Source organism: Apodemus sylvaticus, chromosome X (genome assembly GCF_947179515.1).
Source record: "Apodemus sylvaticus chromosome X, mApoSyl1.1, whole genome shotgun sequence".
Taxonomy (NCBI): Eukaryota; Metazoa; Chordata; class Mammalia; order Rodentia; family Muridae; genus Apodemus; species Apodemus sylvaticus.
The window spans coordinates 38539836-38562158 of record NC_067495.1 but is presented as its reverse complement, the minus strand read 5'-3'; the positions used below and the strand labels follow the sequence as shown (position 1 = coordinate 38562158).

Here is a 22323-nt window from a genome sequence, read left to right as displayed (position 1 = left end):
ACTTAAAGAGAGAGATGCCTATGAATATACAAGAAGCCTACAGAACTCCAAACAGACTGGACCTGAGCAGAAATACCTCCCGTCACATAATAATCAAAACCCCAAATGCACTAAACAAAGAAAGAATATTAAAGGCAGTAAGAGAGAAAGGCCAAGTAACATATAAAGGAAGACCTATCAGAATCACACCAGACTTCTCCCCAGAGACCATGAAAGCTTAGAAGATCCTGGGCAGATCTCATGCAGACTCTAAGAGAACACAAATGTCAGCCAAGACTACTATACCCAGCAAAACTCTCATTCACCATAGATGGAGAAACCAAGATATTCCATGACAAAACCAAATTTACACAATATCTTTCCACAAACCCAGCTCTGCAAAGAATAATAGGAGGAAAACTCCAATACAAGGAGGGAAACTACACCCTGGAAAAAGCAAGATAGTTACCTTCCTTCATCAAACCCAAAAGAAGATAACCACTCAAATATAAAAAGAACATCAAAAATGACAGGAAGTAATAATCACTATTCCCTAATATCTCTTAACATCAATGGTCTCAATTCCCCAATAAAAAGACATAGACTAACAGACTGGATAAGGAAACAGGACCCTACAATTTGCTGTATACAGGAGACACACCTCAGTGTCAAAGATAAAAACTACCTTAGAGTAAAAGGCTGGAAGACAATCTTACAAGCAAATGGTCTCAGGAAACGAGCAGGAGTAGCCATTCTAATATCAGATAAAATTGACTTTCAACCTAAAGTCATCAAAAGAGACACAGAAGGACACTTCTTGCTGGTCAAAGGAAAAATTCACCAAGAAGAACTTTCAATTCTGAACATCTACGCGCCAAATGCAAAGGCACCCTCATTCGTAAAAGAAACTTGACTAAAGCTCAAAGCACACATTGCACCTAACACAATAATTGTGGGGGACTTCAACACTCCACTTTCCTCAATGGACCGATCGGGAAAACAGAAACTAAACAGGGACACAGTAAAACTAATTGAAGCTTTGGACCAATTGGATTTGACTGATATTTATAGAACATTTCACCCTAAAGCAAAAGAATATACCTTTTTCTCAGCACCTCATGGTACCTTCTCCAAAATCGACCATATAATTGGACACAAGGCAGACCTCAACAAATATAAGATGATCGAACTAATCCCATGCCTCCTATCAGATCACTATGGTGTAAGAGTGATTTTCAATAGCAACAAAAACAACAGAAAGCCCACATACACATGGAGGCTGAATAATACTCTACTCAATGACACCTTGACCAAAGAAGAAATAAAGAAAGAAATCAGAGACTTTTTAGAATTTAATGAAAATCAAGGCACAACATACCCAAATCTTTGGGACACAATGGAAGCAGTGCTAAGAGGTAAACTCATAGCCCTGAGTGCCTCCAAAAAGAAAATGGAGAGAGCATACACTAGCAGCTTAATGACACACCTGAAAGTCCTGGAACAAAAAGAAGCCAATTCACCCAGGAGGAGTAGAAGGCAGGAAATCATCAAACTCAGGGCAGAAATCAATCAATTGGAAACAAAGCGAACCGTACAAAGAATTAACGAATCCAGGAGCTGGTTCTTTGAGAAAATCAATAAGATAGATAAACCCTTAGCCAGACTGACCAAAGGGCACAGAGAGAGTATCCAAATTAACAAACTTAGAAATGAAAAGGGAGATATAACAACGGAAACTGAGCAAATCCAAAACATCATCAGATCCTACTACAAGAGCCTGTACTCAACACAACTCGAGAATCTGGAGGAAATGGACAATTTCCTTGACAGATACCAAATACCAAAATTAAATCAGGACCAAATAGATCATCTAAACAGTCCCATAACGCCTAAAGAAATAGAAGGAGTCATAGAAAGTCTTCCAACCAAAAAAAGCACAGGACCAGATGGTTTCAGTGCACAATTCTATCAGACCTTCAAAGAAGAGTTAACACCAATACTCTTCAAACTATTCCACAAAATAGAAACAGAAGGAACACTACCCAATTCCTTCTACGAAGCCACAATTACACTGATACCAAAGCCACACAAAGATCCAACAAAGAAAGAGAACTTCAGACCAATTTCCCTTATGAACATCGATGCAAAAATACTCAATAAAATTCTTGCCAACCGAATCCAAGAACACATCAAAACGATCATCCACCATGATCAAGTAGGCTTTATCCCGGGTGTCTGCGACCCCTGCTATGTCCACCTCAGGCTATGCCTGTTAGCTGGTTTGGTTTTGTCTGCTGGGTCCCTCTGGCTTCCCATAGGCAAAATGGCGGTGGTGCAAGCCGGCCCGGGCAAACAATCTCCTGGCTGGGTCGGCACACAGATGGCCCACCGAGCAACCCAGGACCTGGGGGCAGTCCAGGGCCTGACCGTCTGAGACCCCTGCTATGTCTGCCTTGGGCTATTCCTGTTAGCCGGTTTGGTTTTGCCTGCTAGGTCTCTCTGGCTTCCCTTAGGCAAAATGGCAGTGGTGCGCGCGCGCTGGCAGTGGGGGGGAGGGGGGGACCCTCCTGGCCGGGTTTGCACCCTGGTGGCCCCCCGATCAGCCCAGGGCCTGGGTGCAGGCCAACGCCCGTCGGGCTTAGACACCCGCGATGTTGGTCTCGGGTTATATTTGCGTACCTCTGTCTGATTTCTCTGGCAACCGAGAACCAATATGGAGGCCTTGTATCTGACTGGCGGGAGGCAGAGTTCTGATGTGGCTTCTGTGTGGTGAAAGGCGCCATAAATCCTCTGCTGCTCGCAGCCTGGCTGGCCAGCGATGGCCAGTGGTCGTGGGCGCAGGGTCTGCCTGGACCCTGTCTGCTTGGTTCTACTGCAGATGGCCCTTCCTCTGGACCAGCCGCTGCTGCTGCTGCCGCTGCCCAAGCCTAACTGAACATTTCTTTAGATGCTTCTCCCCCATTTGAAATTCCTCGGTTGTGAAATCTCAGGTTAGTTCTATATCCCGTTTTTTTTTTTTTTTTTTAATTTGGTTATTCGGTTATTTGGTGATTAGTTTCTTTAGTTCTTTACATATTTTGGGTATTAGCCCTCTATCTGATATAGGGGTTGTGAACATTTTTCCCAATCTGTAGGTTGCTGCATTTACATTTTTGACTATGTCCTTTGACATACAGAAACTTTCCAATTTCATGAGATCCCATTTATCAATTCTTGACATTAGAGCTGAACCATTGGAGTTCTGTTTAGTAAATTTCACTGTGTGCCAATGAATTCAAGGCTCTTTCCTACTTTCTCTTCTATTAGATTCAGTGTATCTGGTTTTATGTTGAGTTCCTTGATCCACTTGGACTTGAACTGACAGATGCAGTCTATTTTCATTTTTCTAAATACTGACAGCCAATTAAACCAGCACCATTTATTGAAGAAGTTTTCTTTTTTTCCATTGTATATTTTTGGCTTCTTTGTCAAAGATCAATTGTCCATGTGTGTATGGCTTTATTTCTGGGTATTCAGTTCTATTTCATTGATCAATGTGTCTGTCTCTGTACCAATATCATACGCTTGTTTTAAAAATCATTATTGTTCTCTAGTAAAGCTTGAAGTCAGGGATTGTGAGCTGTTCTTTCATTGTTATGAATTCTTTTCATTATTTTTTGCCTCTCCTGATTAATTTGAGAATTGGTCTTTCCATGTCTTTGAAGAATTGTGTTTGGATGTAGATGGGGGTTGGATTGAACCATAGATTTTCTTTTGTAGGATGGCCATTTTATTATTCTAATTCTGCCAAACCATGAGCATGGAAGATCTCTCCATTTTCTGAGATCTTCTTTGCTTTCATTCTTGAAAGATTTGAAGTCATTTTCATACAGGTATTTTACTTGTTTGGTTAGAGTTATGCCAAGATATTTTATATTATTTGTGGCTATTGTGAAGAGAGTTGTTTCCCTAATTTCTTTCTCAGCCTATTTATCATTTGTATAAAAGAAGGCTACTGATTTATTTGAGTTAATTTTATTTCTCACCACTTTGCTGAAGTTGTTATCAGCTGGAGATGCTCTCTGTTAGAATTTTTAGGGTCACTTATATATACTATCATCTGCAAATAGTGATATCTTTTTTTTAACATTACTAATGTTTGATGTTTATTTTTAAAGCCAATGTATATAAATAAACTCTCAAGCACTTTAAAACAGTATAATGTTAATTTTCATAGGAAATAAAGATACATTTTACCAGTGTAGGATAGACATGTGGTTAGAATTTAGTTGACATTTTAGGTAACATGTAGTAATCTGTATGTAGACTAGAAAGCACTTTGTTTATGTTAGTATTTTATATATTTTTATTATTTTATGGCATTGAAGCACAATAACAGTGGTAGTGAGTAAATAGGCTCACTTCAGACAACAAGATAACTCAACATTAGAATAAAGATGTATTTTAAAAGATATTTTTATTATTGTTTTATTATATATTATATAATATATAGTATATAATGTATAATATATATAATGTATAAATGAAGTTATACGATAGCAGGTTCCCATAAGGCCTTTACAAGCATTATTTCTTCTTTACAAATATGCATTTCCTTGATCTCTATTGGTTGTCTTACTGTTATCGCAAGCACTTTGAATACTATATTGAATAGATAAGTGATGAGTGGACATCCTTGTCTTCTCCCTGATTTCAGTGGGATAGCTTCAAGTATATCTCCATTTAATTTGATATTGGATGTTGATTTTCTGTATATTGCTTTTATTATGTTAAAGTATGGGTCTTGAATTCCTGATCCCTTCAATACTTTTAATAAGAAGGGGTGTTGTATTTTGTCAAATGTTTTTTCTGCATCTAAGGAAATGACCATGTGATTTTTTTCATTGAGTTTGTTTATATAGAGGATTAATTTAATGGATTTTCCTATATTAAAACAACCATTCAACACTGTGATGTAGCCTACTTAATCAAGGTAAGTGATGGTTTTGTTGTGTTTTTAGATTCAGGTTCCAACAAATGTATTTAGTATTTTTGCATTGATATTCATAAGCAAGATTGGTTTGAAGTTCACTTTTTGGTTGGGTCCTTTTGTGGTTTAGGTATCAGCGTAATTGTGGCTTCTTAGGACGAGTTAGGTGGCATTCCTTTTATTTCCATGTTATGAAATAGTTTGAGAAAAATTGATATCAGGTCTTCTTTGAAGATCTGGAGGAAATGGACATTTTCTTAGATACCAATTACCAAAATTAAACCAGGATCAAATAGACCATCTAAACAGACCCATAACCCCTAAGGAAATAGAAGGGGTCATAGATAGCATTCCGACCAAAAAAAGCACAGGACCAGATGGCATCACTGCATAATTCTATCAGACCTTCAAAGAAGACTTAACACCATTACTCTTCAAACTTTTCCACAAAATAGAAACAGAAGGAACAATACCCAACTCCTTCTTCGAAGCCACTATTATGCTGATACCAAAACCACACAAAGATCCAACTAAGAAAGAGAATTTCAGGACAATTTGCCTTATGAATATCGATACAAAAATATTAAATAAAATTCTTGCCCACTGAATCCAAGAACACATCAAAATGATCATCCACCATGATCAAGTAGGCTTCATCCCAGGGATGCAGGGATGGTTCAATATAAGGAAATCCATAAATGCTATCCACTACATAAACAAACTCAAAGAAAAAAAACCACATGATCATTTCATTAGATGCTGAAAAAGCATTTGACAAAATTCAGCATCCTTTCATGCTAAAAGTCTTGGAAAGGAAAGGAATCCAAGGCCCATATCTAAACATAGTAAAAGCAATATACAGCAAACTGGTAGCCAACATCAAATTAAATGGAGAGAAACTTGAAGCAATCCCACTAAAATCAGGGACTAGACAAGGCTGCCGCCCCCTCTCTCCATATCTTTTCAATATAGTTCTTGAAGTCCTAGCTAGAGCAATTAGACAACAGAAAGAAGTCAAAGGGATACAAATTGGAAAGGAAGAAGTCAAACTATCACTATTTGCAGATGATATGATCGTATACTTAAGTGACCCAAAAAACTCTACTAGAGAACTCCTACAGCTGATAAACAACTTCAGCCAAGTGGCTGGCTACAAAATCAATGCAAGCAAATCAGTAGCCTTTATATAGTCAAAGGATAAGCAGACTGAGAAAGAAATTAGGGAAATGACCCCCTTCACAATAGCTACACACAGCATAAAGTATCTTGGGGTGACTCTAACCAAACAAGTGAAAGACCTATATGACAAGAACTTCAGATCTCTGAAGAAGGAAATCGAAGAAGATCTCAGAAAATGGAAAAACCTTCCATGCTCGTGGATTGGCAGGATTAATATAGTTAAAATGGCTATCTTGCCAAAGGCAATCTACAGATTCAGTGCTATCCCCATAAAAATCCCAACCCAGTTCTTCATAGAGCTAGAAAGAACAATTCTCAAATTCATCTGGAATAACAAAAAACCCAGGATAGCTAAAACTATTCTCAACAGTAAAATAACTTCAGGGGGATTCAGTATCCCAGACTTTAAACTCTACTACAGAGCAATAGTGATAAAAACTGCATGGTAATGGTACAATATCAGGCAAGCAGATCAATGGAATAGGATTGAACACCCAGAAATGAACCAACATACCTATGGTCACTTGGTCTTCAACAAAGGATCTGAAAGCATCCAGTGGAAAAAGATAACCTTTTCAACAAATGGTGCTGGTTTTATTGGAGGTCAGCATGCAGAAGAATGTGCATCGATCCATTCTTATCTCCTTGTACCAAGCTCAACTCCAAATGGATCAAGGACCTCCACATAAAACCTGACACACTGAAACTAATTGAAAAGAAACTGGGGAAGACCCTGGAGGACATGGGCACAGGAGAAAAGTTCCTGAATACAACACCAATAGTTGATGCTCTAAGATCAAGAATTGACAAATGGGACCTCATAAAACTACAAAGTTTCTGTAAGGCAAAGGACACTGTCAAAAGGACAAAACATCAACCAACAGACTGGGAAAGGATCTTCACCAACCCTAAATCCGACAGAGGGCTAATATCTAATATATACAAAGAACTCAAGAAAGTAGAACCCAGAGAAACAAATAACCCCATTAAAAAGTGGGGTACGGAGCTAAACAAAGAATTTTCACATGAAGAACTTCGGAGAGCTGAGAAACACCTTAAGAAATGTTCAACATCATTAATCATTAGGGAAATGCAAATCAAAACAACCCTGAGATTTCACTTCACACCAGTCAGAATGGCTAAGGTCAAAAACTCAGGAAATAGCAGGTGTTGGCGAGGATGTGGAGAAAGAGGAACACTCCTCCACTGCTGGTGGGATTGCAAGATGGTGCAACCACTTTGGAAATCACTATGGTGGTTCCTCAGAAAGCTGGGCATGTCACTTCCTGAGGACCCTGTTATACCACTCCTGGGCATATATCCAGAGGATTCTTCAGCATGCAATAAGGACACATGCTCCACTATGTTCATAGCAGCCCTATTTGTAGTAGCCAGAAGCTGGAAAGAACCTAGGTGACCTTCAACGGAGGAATGGATACAAAAAAAAAAAAAAAATTGGTATATTTACACAATGGAGTACTATTCAGCCATTAGAAACAATGAATTCATGAAAATCTTAGACAAATGTATGGAGCTGGAGAACATCATACTAAGTGAGAAACCCAGTCTCAAAAGATTAATCATGGTATGCACTCACTGATAAGTGGATATTAGCCTAGAAACTTTGAATACCCAGGACATAATCCACAAATTTAATGGTGTCCAAAAAGAATGGAGGAATGGCCCCTGGTTCTGTAAAGACTCAGTGCAAGAGTATAGGGGAATTCCAGAACAGGGAAATGGGAAGGGGTGGATGGAAGAACAGGGGGACGGAAGAGGGCTTATGGGACTTGCAGGGATTTGGACCCAGAAAAGGGGAAATCATTTGAAATGTATATAAAATATATATATATATATATATATATATATATATATATATATATATAAAGAGTCAACAAGAGTTGTAAGTGCGTACAGAGAACCATGTATTAGGAAGGGGTTCTGTAGAGAGAATAGAGGCATTTGCTATGTCCAATCACACAACCAGGCATTGGTGTGTGACAGTAGAAGGTGTGGAGATTCATTTCAAATTTCATGAGCAATAAATAATCCTGGACCCTTGACAAAGTTTCCAGTTCCAGGGATGATTGCCCTCCCACTGAGTGGCTCCTGAATTCTATCACACTGTAGTTGGCGGCCAGCAACTTGTGAGTGCCATTTCTTGTACCTTTTTGCTTATCTGGACATGCTTCTAATTGTCATTGTTCTTAGGTGTCACATCTTGGTAGAACTATTTCCTGCTCTCCTTTGGCAGAATAAATAGTATTTCTGGAACCAGAAAAACAACCTGGCAGGACAGAATTCTTAGTTTCACAGATCCAGATAGCATTACCTGAGTCCTATAGCCTAACACGACAGGGTCTTTAGACATAGGGGCCTACAACAACCACTACAGTTCTCAAAAACTCAAAATAATTTTTATTGTTTTGGCAGGCACATTGAAAACCTGACAAATTATCCAAAGGAATTTTACCATTCCAAATATTGCCTGATTTATAATCTATCATTCCTGTGGGTAGTATATGATCCCAAGTTGCTAAATTTCATTTAATATATTAATGATTACATACATGTATGTGCATGTATATACATACGTATGTATATGTGTGTGTGTGTGTGTGTGAAAGTGTGCGTGTGAATGTGTGTGTGTTCTGAATAAACGTAGATAAATATAAGCTATAAGTACAAAATAAAAGTTTAAATGTGAGATAGGTAAATGTTCAATATGATTCCATGGGTTCAGATCAAATAACTTTGTTTTTGCAACATCTCCCCTATAATCCTCCCCAATTGTATTAAATTATCTACCTCATCCCCATTTTAAATCTTGTTCCTGTGATTCTGTTTTCTTCTTTAGAGTAGTTTTATTCTGCCATTAACCTCTCATTCCTGAGTCTCACCCAACATGTGCACTCTTTTCTTGATACCTTTTTCACTCACTCTTGTATATTTTTGTGGGCAAATTTGCACCTAAGAATTTCAGACAAGAAAGAAAATGTGATGGTTGGGGTTCCTCATAGGGGTTACATAACTAAGTATGATATTTTCTGTTTTTGTCCATTTGCCTGCTAAATCCATAATTTGATTAATATTTGCAGTATTATATTATTCCATAATGCATGAGGCACTTCTTTTTCTTATCCATTTCTCAGGTGAAGGGTATTTAGATTGTTTCCAGTTCCTAGATATTATGAATAGAGTAGCAATAAAGATGACAGGCAAAGTGTCCTTGGGATAGAATGTCAAGTCATTTGGACATATGGCAAAGAGTTGTATAGTTGTTTCACATGGTAGATTTATATTCAGTCTCATGAAAATAATGCACACTCATTTTCAGAGTAGTTCAGTTTTGCAATCCACTATGAATATTTCCTTTTCACAACATCTTATCCAAGTTTTCATTTATATTTTGCCTGGGATAAGAATTAATCTTAGCCATGCTGTGATTTCCATTCACCAAATGATTACTGAAGAGTAGATACAGAATTGAATACTATTCAGCTATTAAAAACAAGTACATCATGAGATTTTCAGAAAAAGGAATAGAACCAGAAAGTACCTTCCTTAGTAAGATAATTCAGACCCAAAATCACATGCATGGTGTGTAATCACTGTTAAATGGATATTAACCAAAACATATAAAATACCCATGAAACAATCCACAGAACATTTGAAGTTTAAGAAGAAGGAAGACCCAAGTGAGGATGTTTTAATCCTACTTAAAATGGGGAAGAAAATAATAAATGGAGGCAGAAGGAGGTAGGGAACTAAGTGAAAATGGGGTGAAGGAGGGAGAAAAGAGGCAAGATCAGATAGAGGAGAAGACAGGAGTGAAGCCCAGCATGCCAGGAGAATAAATGGATATATGCAGTTGCAGAGGTGGGGCAAGGAGGAAACCTTAGAAATTCACAGAGAACAAGGATATGAGAAGCTCCCAGAACTCAAAGGGGAGGACCTTATCTGAAATGCCCAACAGGAAAGAAACTGAACCTGAAATACCATTTCTAGTAGATAGAGACCCATTAGGAAGGATAGGACAATCCACGTACTTTCAATTTTTGACCCAGAATTGTTCATGTCCAAAAGAAATGCAGGGACATAAATGAAGCAGAAACTGTAGGAAAAACCATGCATTGACCAGCCCAACTGAGTATCCATCCCATGGGCATGTACCAAACACTGACAGTATTAATGATGCCAAGTTGTACTTGTAGACAGGAGTCTAGCATAGATGTCCTCTGAGAGGATCTAAAAGCAGACTGAAACAAATGCAGATAAATATAGCCAACCACTGGATTGAGGTTGAGGATCCCTATGGAAGAGTTAGGGGAAAGATGGAAGAAGCTATAGGAGATTACAACCCCATAGAAAGTACAACAATATCAACTAATACAGACTCTTCAGAGCTCCCAGATTATAAGGCACCAACCAAAGAGCTTACATGAAATGGTCTGTGGCCCCTAGAATATATGTAGTATAGGATTGCCTTGTTTGGCCTTAGTGGGAAGGATGCACCTGATTCTGTAGAAATTGATTCCCATGGGGAAAGAGGATGCTGGGTAAGGTCAAGTAGGGGTAGTGAGGGTGAGAGAGCAAGTTGATTGGTAGTTTTGGAGAGCACCTTCTCAGAGACAAATGGAAGCGTGAATGGAGTGAAGAACTCTCTGAGGGGGGACCAGAAAGTGCGGCAACCTTTGGAATGTAAATAAATAAAATAAATTAACAAAAATTCCAATGGTATATGAAAAGTACAATGGAGTTGGGATATGTTTAGAGAACCAGGCATGATTTACCTTCTATAACGCATAGTATATTTTCAACTAAAAAGATTCCTCTATGAACAAAGGACCACTATTATATCATTTTGCCTACCTATTCTATATTGTAACTATTAAGATTTAAAACGTCTAAGCCTTGTCAATTCTTCACAGAGTTAGAAAAAGCAATTAACAAATTCATCTGGAATAACAAAAAACCCAGGATAGCTAAAACTATTCTCAGCAACAAAAGAAAGTCTGGGGGAATCAGTATCCCTGACCTCAAGCAATACTACAGAGCAATAGTGTTAAAAACTGCATGGTATTGGTACAGTGACAGGCAGGCAGATCAATGGAACAGGATTGAAGATCCAGAAATGAACCCACACACCTATGGCCACTTGATCCTCGACAAAGGGGCTGAAAACATCCAATGGAAAAAAGATAGCCTTTTCAACAAATGGTGCTGGTTCAACTGGAGGTCAGCATGCAGAAGAATGCGAATTGATCCATCTTTATCGCCTTGTACTAAGCTCAAATCCAAATGGATCAAGGACCTCCACATAAAGCCAGACACTCTGAAGCTAATAGAAAAGAAACTGGGGAAGACCCTTGAGGACATTGGTACAGGGAGAAAATTTCTGAACAGAACACCAATAGGGTATGCTCTAAGATCAAGAATTGACAAATGGGACCTCATAAAATTACAAAGTTTCTGTACGGCAAAGGACACCATCAAAAGGACAAATCGGCAACCAACAAATTGGGAAAAGATCTTCACCAATCCTACATCAGATAGAGGGCTAATATCCAATATATATAAAGAACTTAAGAAGTTAGACTCCAGAAAACCAAACAACCCTATTAAAAAATGGGGTACAGAGTTAAACAGGGAATTCTCACCTGAAGAACTTCGGATGGCAGAGAAGCATCTTAAAAAATGCTCAACTTCATTAGTCATTAGGAAAATGCAAATCAAAACAACTCTGAGATTTCACCTTACACCAGTCAGAATGGCTAAGATTAAAAATTCAGGAGACAGCAGGTGTTGGAGAGGATGTGGAGAAAGAGGAACACTCCTCCACTGCTGGTGGGGTTGCAAATTGGTACAACCACTCTGGAAAGCAGTCTGGCGGTTCCTCCGAAAACTGGGCACCTCACTTCCAGAAGATCCTGCTATACCACTCCTGGGCATATACCCAGAGGATTCCCCACCATGTAATAAGGATACATGCTCTACTATGTTCACAACAGACCCTATTTATAATTGCCAGATGCTGGAAAGAACCCAGGTATCCCTCAACAGAAGAGTGGATGCAAAAAATGTGGTATATCTACACAATGGAGTACTATTCAGCCATTAGAAACAATGAATTCATGGAATTCTTAGGCAAATGGATGGAGCTAGAAAACATCATACTAAGTGAGGTAACCCAGACTCAAAAGGTGACTCATGGTATGCACTCACTAATAAGTGGATATTAACCTAGAAAACTGGAATACCCCAAACATAATCCATACATCAAATGAGGTACAAGAAGAAAGGAGGAGTGGCCCCTTGTTCTAGAAAGACTCAGTGAAGAAGTATAGGGCAAAACCAGAACGGGAAAGTGGGAAGGAGTGGGTTGGAGGACAGGGGGAGAAAAGGGGGCTCACGGGACTTTCGGGGAGTGGGGGGCTAGAAAAGGGGAAATCATTTGAAATGTAAATAAAAAATATATCGAATAAAAAAAGAAAAAAAATAAAATAAAATAAAACGTCTAAGCCATTTTAGACACCAATATTTGACAGTAACTTCTGATCATATAAAATTATTCATATTCACTTAACACTACAAGTGAGAACACGTACAGATTATTGAAGACCAAGAAATCTGTCATGATGAGGAGCACATATTGCAATCTCTATATCAAAATAGTTGGCTATAAATTTCTGTGTCAACCACCTATCTCTCAACACATACACAGAGATACATGCGCACGTGTACACACACACACAATAACCACTCAAATTACATCCACTCAAATAAATATTAAATTAATGTAGAAGTTGTAAATTATAAGGAGAGATTATAGTCAAATAAATAGTAATAATAAGGTATAAAATGGGGTGGTGACATAAATGAACATTCAGCATTCGAACTTTACAAATGATAAATGGGCTGAGAAAGAAAATAAGCAAACAGCACCTATTGTTACAATAGTAACAAAATAATATAAATTATGCTGAGATAACCAAACAAGTAAAATATCTGTATGACTAGAACTTCAAGTCTCTCAAGAAAGAAATCAAAGAAGACTTCAGAAAATGGAGAGGTCTCCTAGGTTCATATATTGATAGGATTAGCATAGAAAAAATAGTCAATCTACCAAAAGCAATCTACAAATTCAATAATATCCCCATCAATATTCCAACCCAATTCTTCAAAGACATAGAAAGAACAATTTGATGTGGAAAATCAAAAAACAAAAAACAAAAATCAAACAGGATATCAAAAACAATTATTAACAATAAAAGACCTTCTGGGGGAATCAACAACTCTGATCTCAAGATATACTACAGAGCAATACACATAAAAATTTCATGGTATTGATACAAAAACAGACAGGTTGATCAACAGAATAGAATTGAAAGCCCAGAAATAAAACTACACACCTATGGAAACTTGGTATTTGACAAAGAAACCAAAAAATATACAATGGAAAATAGAAAACATCTTCAATAAATGGTACTGGTCTAACTGGCCATTGGTATGTCAAAAAATGAAAATAGTTCAATATTAGTCACCACTAAGGACAAGTCCAAGTGGAGTGAGGATCTCCACATAAAACAAAATACACTGAATTTTAGAGAAGGGGAAGTGTGCAAGAGTCTCAAATTCATCAGTACAGGGGAAATTTCATGAACAGAACACCAATGTCTCAGGCTCTAACATCAAGAATTAATAAACAGGGCCTGATGAAACAGAAAACCTTCTGTAAGGCAAAGGACATCTTCAATAGGACTAACCACCTACAGTTTGGAAAAAAAAAATCTTCATTAACCCCACTGATGAAAGAGGCTAATATCCAAAATATATAAAGAAATCAGGAAGGTAAACTCCAAAAAATCCAAACAACCCAATCAAAAATGGGGTATACAACTAAGAAAAGTACTCAAAAAGAGGAATCTCCAATGGCCAAGAAGCACTTAAAGAAATGCTCAAAGTACTTTCTCATTAGCGAAATGCAATCAAAACAAATCTGAGATTCCAGCTAACACTAATCAGAATACCTAAGATAAAAAACTCAGATGACAGCACCTGTTGGAAAGAATGTGGAGGAAAAGGACGACTCCTCCATTGCTGGTAGATTACAAACTAGTACAACCGCTCTGGAAATCAATCTTGAGTTTCCTCAGAAAATTAGAAATAAATCTACCTGAAGACCCAATTATAACACTCCTGGGTATATTCCCAAAATATGACCAAACACCCCCACAAGACCATGTGGTCCATGAAGTTCTTTTATTGTTCATAGTGACATTATTTTGTGATAGCCAGATGCTGTAAACAACCCAGATGTCCTACAACAGAAGAATGGATACAGAAAATGTTGTTCATTTACATAATTGAAGACTATTCAACTATTAAGAACATGGGCATTATGAGTTTTGCAGGCAAATGGATAGAATTAAAAAATATCATCCTGAGTCATTTATCTCAGACCCAAAATGACATGCATGGTATGTACTCACTGATATGTGAATATCAGGCAGAAAAAAATATAGAACACCCAAAAAACTATGCACAGAACTCAAGAATGTTAAGAAGCTGAAGGGCCCAAGTGAAGATGTTTCGATCCAAATTGAGAGTGTGAAGAAAGAAATCACAGGGGGTAGAGGGAGGGATAATTAAGGTTAGGAGAAAAGGGGGGAAAGGAAAAGGGGAACCTGACAAGATATTCCTTGAGGGGTTCAGGAGTAAATCCCTGAGGACCAGCAGAATGAATGGAAAAAGGCAACTTCATGAGTTGGGAGGTCAGGGGTCTCTCTAGAATGTAGCAGAGACCTGGAAGGTGAGAGAATCTCAGGACTCAATGGTATGGACCTTAGATGAAATACTCAACAGTAGGGAGCAGGAAGTCAGAGTCCATCTCCAGTAGACAGGTCATACAGTTGACAGATTTGGTTGCAACACCTAGGTAGGCTGTGCTCCCAGAGGCTCAACAGCCATCTGACCAAGACTGATGCAGATAATTATACCCAAACAATGATCTGAAGTTGGGGAACCCCTGTGGTTGAATTAGGGAAAGGCTGGAAGAAGTTGAGGAAGAGGGTGACCCCATAGGAAACCAGTAGTCTCAACAAAACTGGACCCCTAAGATCTCACAGATACTGAGTCAACAACCAAGCAGCACACACTAGCTGGTCCCAGGCCCCTGACAAATATACAGCAGAGCACTCTCTGGTGTGACCTCAGTGAGAGAAGATGCACCTAACCCTTGAGATACTTGAGGGCCCAGGGAGTGGGGAGGACTGACAGGGTGGGTGGGGGTGGTCTATGAGTTTAGGGACATCCTACTGGAGACAGAGGAGGAGAAATGGGATGAGGAACTTTCTGAGGGTGGACTAGGAGGGGAAATGTCTGGACTGTAAAAAATGATTATACATATGTGTTTTTTTTTTTAAGTGACATCTTTTAACAAGGAACAGGAAGGAATGTGAAATAACAGCCTTCTTTCAACAACAAAAAGACTGTGCCATGGTTTCTTAATCACATCAGCTGCCTATGGATACTACTTTGCATCTGTTTCATCTTTAGACTTTCCAAACAGGATGTAACAACACTGTCTACATCTTCATTTCACTGTTCCAAACCTCTAAGAAGACTGTATCTGCTTCTTATTTCTTGATAGCTAACTACCTTCTAGGGAATCATTGTAATACACATAGAAAAATGTAGTATATAAATGCATATTTCTAGGGTTTGGTATTATGGATTACAGTGAGTTTATTCTATTTCTCAAAACTGATTGACTCATTTGTATACTATTTGAATGTGCCTGGATTCATTTGATTGCTGGAGTCATTAAGCAAAAGATAATCCCTGTAGAGGGATTTTTTGGAAAAGATATTTATTTTATCTATTTTAAATAATGTGTAAAATATAGCCAGAAACAATGAGTTTGCTATGTGAGATATTTTAGTGTGCTGGGATAATTCAAACTCCTATGAAAAGTTACAGTTGAAACTAAATACTAAGAAAAACATAAAGTTCAGTTCTGTGATGTTCTTGGCAATGCCTCCTGAAGTGTGACATTTTCAAATATTACAATTGTTTTACATATAAATATATCATTTGGTCAACATTTATGTGCTTCATATATTTGGGTATTATATTCACATGCCTTTTAAATGAGACTCTTTCACAAGGTCATTATTGCTTCTTGAATCATTTTATTTATTCATTCAAAAAGGAAGAACAGGTCATGAGAAGAGGAAGGAAAGTCAAGTCAGGTATGCAGTACCTTGACTGGAAAGTTTAATTATACATGATACTGATTCCACAGTGAAGAGGTTACGATGCATAATTCTCATCCTGTTGTTATCTATGCAAACATGAAAAAAATTAACACATGGTTGAGCTGACAGGAAAGGTTTCCTCACTGAGGTTGCAACAGAACAAAGTTAAATATAACAATGTAGATTATAGAGAAAGATTTGTACATAAGGAATTCTTTCACAAAAATAATCTGTGCCCCATATATTGGATATATAGATTGTAACTACAGGAAAAACTACAATGTGGTCCTACATACAAATTTAAAATGAGAGTGATCAAAGTACATATTGAAAAGGAAACAGGCTTATACCAAATCTGCTGAAAATATACTCCAGAAATCATATTAAAATGAAAAGTTTTCAAATGAAAAAAACACATTTTCTTGATGGAATATTTTCGAAATAAAAACATTAACAATTCTGAATGATACAAGAATCTTTAATATTATTTCATAAATGAAATTATTCTCTATGTCACACTTGTCACTATAGGACTTTCAATATATAAAACACTTTTAACACTCTCGCTTCATTTAAAATCAAGTACTTTTACTAACATGCTTATATCAAATTTTACATAAAAACACTTCTCACTTAAAACATATATGTGGGTATATATGGGGTCCCTTTCTACTCACCTACAGAAGACTGTTACTGAGGACAGGGATCTGTAAAAGAAAGTAAGTGGGGTAAGAAGCGACAAAGATTTTATCACTAGAAAATGAGAAAAGCTCCCAAAATTTTCTATCTAAATCAGGAATGAGATATGTGTGTGCGTATAAATATATAAACATATATATATATATATGTGTGTGTGTGTGTGTGTGTGTGTGTTTATGTATATATACATATGTAAATAGAGATAAATTTGTATATGATTATTAGTATATTATATATATATATGCTATAGCAAAAACAACATGCATTAACTTTACCTGTACCCAGGACTTCTCGAATGTTTTCAGGAGGAATGTTCTTTGACACAGCAAATTCACCAAGTTTATCCTTTTGTTCAGGAGTTAAAGGATTTTTTCCTGCATTCCATGAATAATAGTGTCAGAGATTTGTTTATGACAATCCTGCATTATGAATATTGTTTCCTTTGTGTCCCACTATGATATTTAATGAAAAGTCCCAACTTCTCCAAATTCATCCATTTGGATGGGGTCAATATTGTTAATAAAAATTAACCCAAGGCTCATGCACATAAATAATAAGGTAAAACTTGTTATATTAGATCACTTTCCAGTATTTCATGATGAACAAAAACTTAGAAACTATTTGTCTATGGAAACTACACATATCAATCTCATCTACTCTTAAAAATAAAAGTGTCAAGAACTTCGATGGAAAATGGAAACTCCCCATTTCTCTTGGGCTATACTGTATGCTTTAATTTTCTACACATTTTGTGAAATGACACTGAAAATGGTCTGAACTTTGGGAAAATCACATATGCCCCATTTGTCCATGGAGAAAACATGAACATGAACTCCTCCAATCACTTCCTTCATTGCCCACAATCTTTAGTGTCATGCCACTCTATTACAATACAACATTCATGTAGGTCCACACACAATGTGGTTATCAGTTAGTGGAAAGAACTTTGGACATCTATAACACGGTACTGGGGGAATGGTGAATCTGACTTAGTCTTTATTTTCAGAGTAGTACCTTTGTTACTATTTCAGAGATGCATTGCCATTCTTACCAACAACAAATATCAATTTTGTTTTCCGGCTGGCTCTGTCAACATTCTCACTGTAAAAGACTATGTTCTCTGGTGTCTGCTTCACAACTGCATAGTGATTATCCCCTTGATCTGTAATGATAATAGAAATATTTCAAAAGTCAGTGACACTCAAATTTCTGATGTCACCTATTTGTGGAACATTAATGTTGACCATGAGAGTAGCAATAATATCTGATTCACAAATATACGATCCATGCATACATGCCTATTACTGTAGACATTCATTTCCCACACTACATTATAATATGAATAATATTTGTATGCCACAAAACTGATAAAAAATCCAAAGTATAGAGACTTTCCAATTCTCTGAATATCTTGTGCCAAGTCTAGTGGGACTGTTGTTTAGGTACTACTGATACCTTCAACCAGATATCAAAGGGTGTTGGTGAAATTTTTGAGAAGTTAAAACTATGTTTTTAAACATTGGAAAACTTGATGAGAAATGCATACATGTAGTCAAAGAGATAGTTACTAATTAATAACATGCACAAAATATTATACTTTCTCTGTTATTACTGAAAATGATATAGTTAAGACATTTTTAGAGATTACTAGATATTCACAGTGTGTATGTGTGTAAGACAGAGTGACAGAGAGACAGACAGGACAGATTTTTGAGAAACAATTGCACTTATTCTGTGATCAAAGTTACAAGAAAGTAAAAGAATACTAGGGTCTGGTCTCTTTAATGTCAAGTGCAAAGTCAAATTATGTATAATTTATTTGAAGAATGTTGCTATTATTTTAGGATTTCTTACAAAATAGAATGTATCAGTCTGAAATATTTTAACAAGTACTATGCATAACAGCTTTTAAGAGTAGATGTTTATCAGTCAATATTAAGAATATTAAATTCTCTACCAAATCTGAAAAAAATACAACATTCATGTAGGTCCACATACATATTTAAAACAAACAAATACAACATTCATGTAGCTCCACATATATATTTAAAACAAACAAATACAACATTCATGTAGCTCCACATATATATTTAAAATCAAAGTATAAACTAAAATTTCCCTTATTCAATTATGACAGGTCATGTTTTTATTGCAAGAACAGGGGGGTACACAGGCATATAATCTTCAAATATGTTTAATAACAGTGAGTCCTACTATAGAGTAGCTAGTTTTGCAAATAAAAATTGATGCAATATTAAAAAATTAGAGAGTAAATATTATCTTGAAGTAATGTTTCTGTGGAAAAACTACTTGCAAAAAATATTGCTATAATTATTCACATCTTTATATAATAATGGTCTTCTCCAAGTAAACATCAGGTGACCTAGAATTTATTTGTACTTGGTAACATATCTGAGATGGTTGGAGAGATTAATCAATTTCCAAACAACCAAATTTGCTCTTGACCTATATAACATTGGCCACCTGAACTATCAACATAAACCACAATGGTTTAGTCACAGAGGGTGCTCCCAGAAACTGTACTTACATTGAGTTCTGAAGGTCTCGCCATCTTCTTGTAAATACCCAGTGACTGTGGTCAAAGAGCAATGTCCATTTTCACTAAAATATTAAAAACAGGAACCATGGATTGTTCATTGCTACCATTGAATTCATATTAAAAATCATTAAGTGTTATAATGCATTTAAGGAAGAACTGTGATCAATAATGTTGTCACTGTACAGAGATAGGACCTAATTACCTAATTTTTTCTTAATTATTCACCTAAATTTTTCATAATTCTCTTTTAGAAAATATCATACTTGTGGCAGTCATATAGTTACTTTCTTTATTTGTGCCAATTTGAGTTTCTGGTGATATCCTTATACAAACTTGAATAGTCATTGAGTAAGAATTTCTTTATGAAAATTCTCTTGATCTAGTCCAGCCATAATATAGACATGGGTATATGTGTATTTATTTCAAGTGGTATTATATGTAACCTAAAAGTAAAAGTTGTGGGTATAAAATATAAATGTTTCTAAGCATTCTCAGTTCTTATTGAGATATGCAGACATGCATGAAACATAGTCATCCAAATGTCAGAGAGAAGCATTGAATGTAGAACTCATATAAAAGATACTAAAACTAGATTTATTAGACCTATGTGTGGAGGGAGTTTATGAAATCACTGATTGAATAATATAAGATCTATGGCTCCGACCTAAGTGATCACGCCCTTCACTTAACTACACATGGTTTCTTTAGAGGTTTCTCTGTCAAACAGTGGTGATAAAATTTAATGACAGACCTCCAAACAAAATGATCCCTCAAGATTTACTCATAACTTTTGGAGACATGTATTATCTCTTTTAGTGATATTCAGATTTGGCCCAATGTAGAATAATATTACATTGCTAAAAATGGGGTATTTGGATTCATGACGAGAATCAAAATATTCCGCTGAAAATTACATCACTTTAGCAGTAAGAAATGGTTTGGACAGTGATGGAGCATACGTTTAATTCTAGACTTCAAGGTCAGAGGAAGGACAATTTTGGAGTTTTAGGACCAGCCTTTTATGCAGAGTGAGTTCCAGGAAAGCCAACGCTATATAGAGAGCCCAGTTTCAATAAACAAAGCAAACAAAAACAAAAACAAAAAAATTATAGGAAATTTAAATAATTTGCTCAGTTTACATTCTGGATTATTTGCTTACTGGACATAAAATGTGATTTTCAATATCTTGCAATCCTCTTCACAAGTAATTTCACGACAATAGAGTCTCATTTCTCCAGCAGGTTCTATCTTGTCTACATTATCAGCAGCAATAGCAACAGTTTTCCATTCTCCTTCAATCTGGAAAAGCAATAAAAATGACAAAAGAAAATCATACAGACCATTAAAATATGAGTTGGTTTTTACAACTATTCTCTCAAAAACCATACAACACTTTAAGTGTAGGTATTCACATTTCTTCTCTCAAGCATTAATATATTTAAAATTACTGGAAATATTCATCATTGATATTTCATTTGTTAGTTCAAGATAATATTACCAGGAACTCAAAATATATAATGACATGATATATATAGAATTATGGACCTGAGACTGCTCATCTTTTGTCCTCACACAATCTGTAAATCTGATCCATTATTTTACTTCTTTCATCTTAGAAAACATCTGATTGGAAAAATATACGTGAATAAAAGTCAGAAGGGTTATTTAATGAAGATGGACTTGCATGGATAAACTGAATGACATATCACATCCATAGAATGATGCTACTGAGAAAGCTCACAAACACAGACCTCACACATTTACCTCAGCCTGAGCCAGTCCAAATGCCAAAGCCAGCAGCAGAAATTTTACCATGATGGCACCTGACTTTGCTCTTCTACAGAAGCTCAAAGTAGATAACTAATTGTGAAGGATGTGGACTGACAAAGGTTTTTATACAGTTAGTGGAAGGGAGGGACATGGAATCAACAAATGATTTCCTATCACATCAACCTAGTTCTGTTCAGTACTTCCTGCTGGGCCCTGGCAGATGAAATATGAACTCATGTCCTTAAAGGAATAAGATTATCTGCCAGGTAGTAATATGTTTTGACGATTAGTTGAGCATTACAGTTAGAATGAAAGGAGTATCATTATGATAGCATTTATGAGTAATTCTTTGGCTTCGGAAATGTGGTGGTGGGTAAATGTCACAATGCATATCTCTATGCTTATAAGATTCATTTAACCAAGGTGACATGCAAGTTAAGATACATTCTGAATCATAGCCTAATACTGTTCAGATAAAAGAATTTAAAATTTTGGCTTGGGCTATATGAGCCAGAGTAACCACTTGCTTACTCGAAAATATGTTAAAGAATAAGGAAAATTTCCTATAAAGATATAGTCATAAGACTTCTCATACTTTTAAAACTTTCCATATATTGACTTCTTTATTCATCAATGTCAATATCATCCACCACCACATACACATAGCTACAAAAGAGATCATTGAAAAGTAACTCTATAAATACAGAAAAAACAAGCCAGATGTTCACTGATTATAATTACAAGAATTACTGATATAAAGAAACCAAAGTGTAAAAGTATGTAAAAAAAAAAGTAATGATATTTTGAAAGACTGTTCCTATGGGTAAATGGACTATATTCGAGCTAAAATTAATGCTTTATATTTTCTAAAGGAATTTCCCTCTTCTAAGCAAAAAGTTTGGCTTCTT

General features: G+C 36.4%; 2 protein-coding genes across 2 annotated transcripts in view; both read right to left on the bottom strand.

The window, feature by feature from the left end:
• Window positions 1-17076: 17076 nt before the first annotated feature.
• LOC127674431 (odorant-binding protein 1a-like) lies at window positions 17077-21460 on the bottom strand. Its single transcript, XM_052170218.1, has 6 exons — window positions 21410-21460; window positions 20805-20944; window positions 19634-19707; window positions 18137-18247; window positions 17361-17459; window positions 17077-17093 (listed from the first exon to the last, which is right to left on the bottom strand). The coding sequence occupies exons 1-6, from the start codon at window positions 21458-21460 to the stop codon at window positions 17077-17079; spliced, it is 492 nt and encodes a 163-aa protein (XP_052026178.1).
• A 578-nt stretch (window positions 21461-22038) lies between these two features.
• Window positions 22039-22323, bottom strand: part of LOC127674430 (odorant-binding protein 1a-like) — a 43212-nt gene continuing 42927 nt past the window's right edge. The window contains exon 6 of the mRNA XM_052170217.1: window positions 22039-22109. Coding sequence (XP_052026177.1) covers window positions 22039-22109 — 71 coding nt within the window. The remainder of the gene's footprint in view (window positions 22110-22323) is intronic.

What these genes read in the sequence shown, in the direction of transcription:
- LOC127674431 (XM_052170218.1), bottom strand. Translation starts at nt 21,460, where the DNA reads ATGGTAAAATTTCTGCTGCTGGCTTTGGCATTTGGACTGGCTCAGGCT. An exon ending in TTGGACTGGCTCAGGCTGAG is followed by an intron (nt 20,945 to 21,409) that starts GTAAATGTGTGA and finishes TTGCTTTTCCAG; the next exon opens with ATTGAAGGAGAATGGAAAAC. An exon ending in CGAGACCTTCAGAACTCAAT is followed by an intron (nt 18,248 to 19,633) that starts GTAAGTACAGTT and finishes TTATCATTACAG; the next exon opens with ATCAAGGGGATAATCACTAT.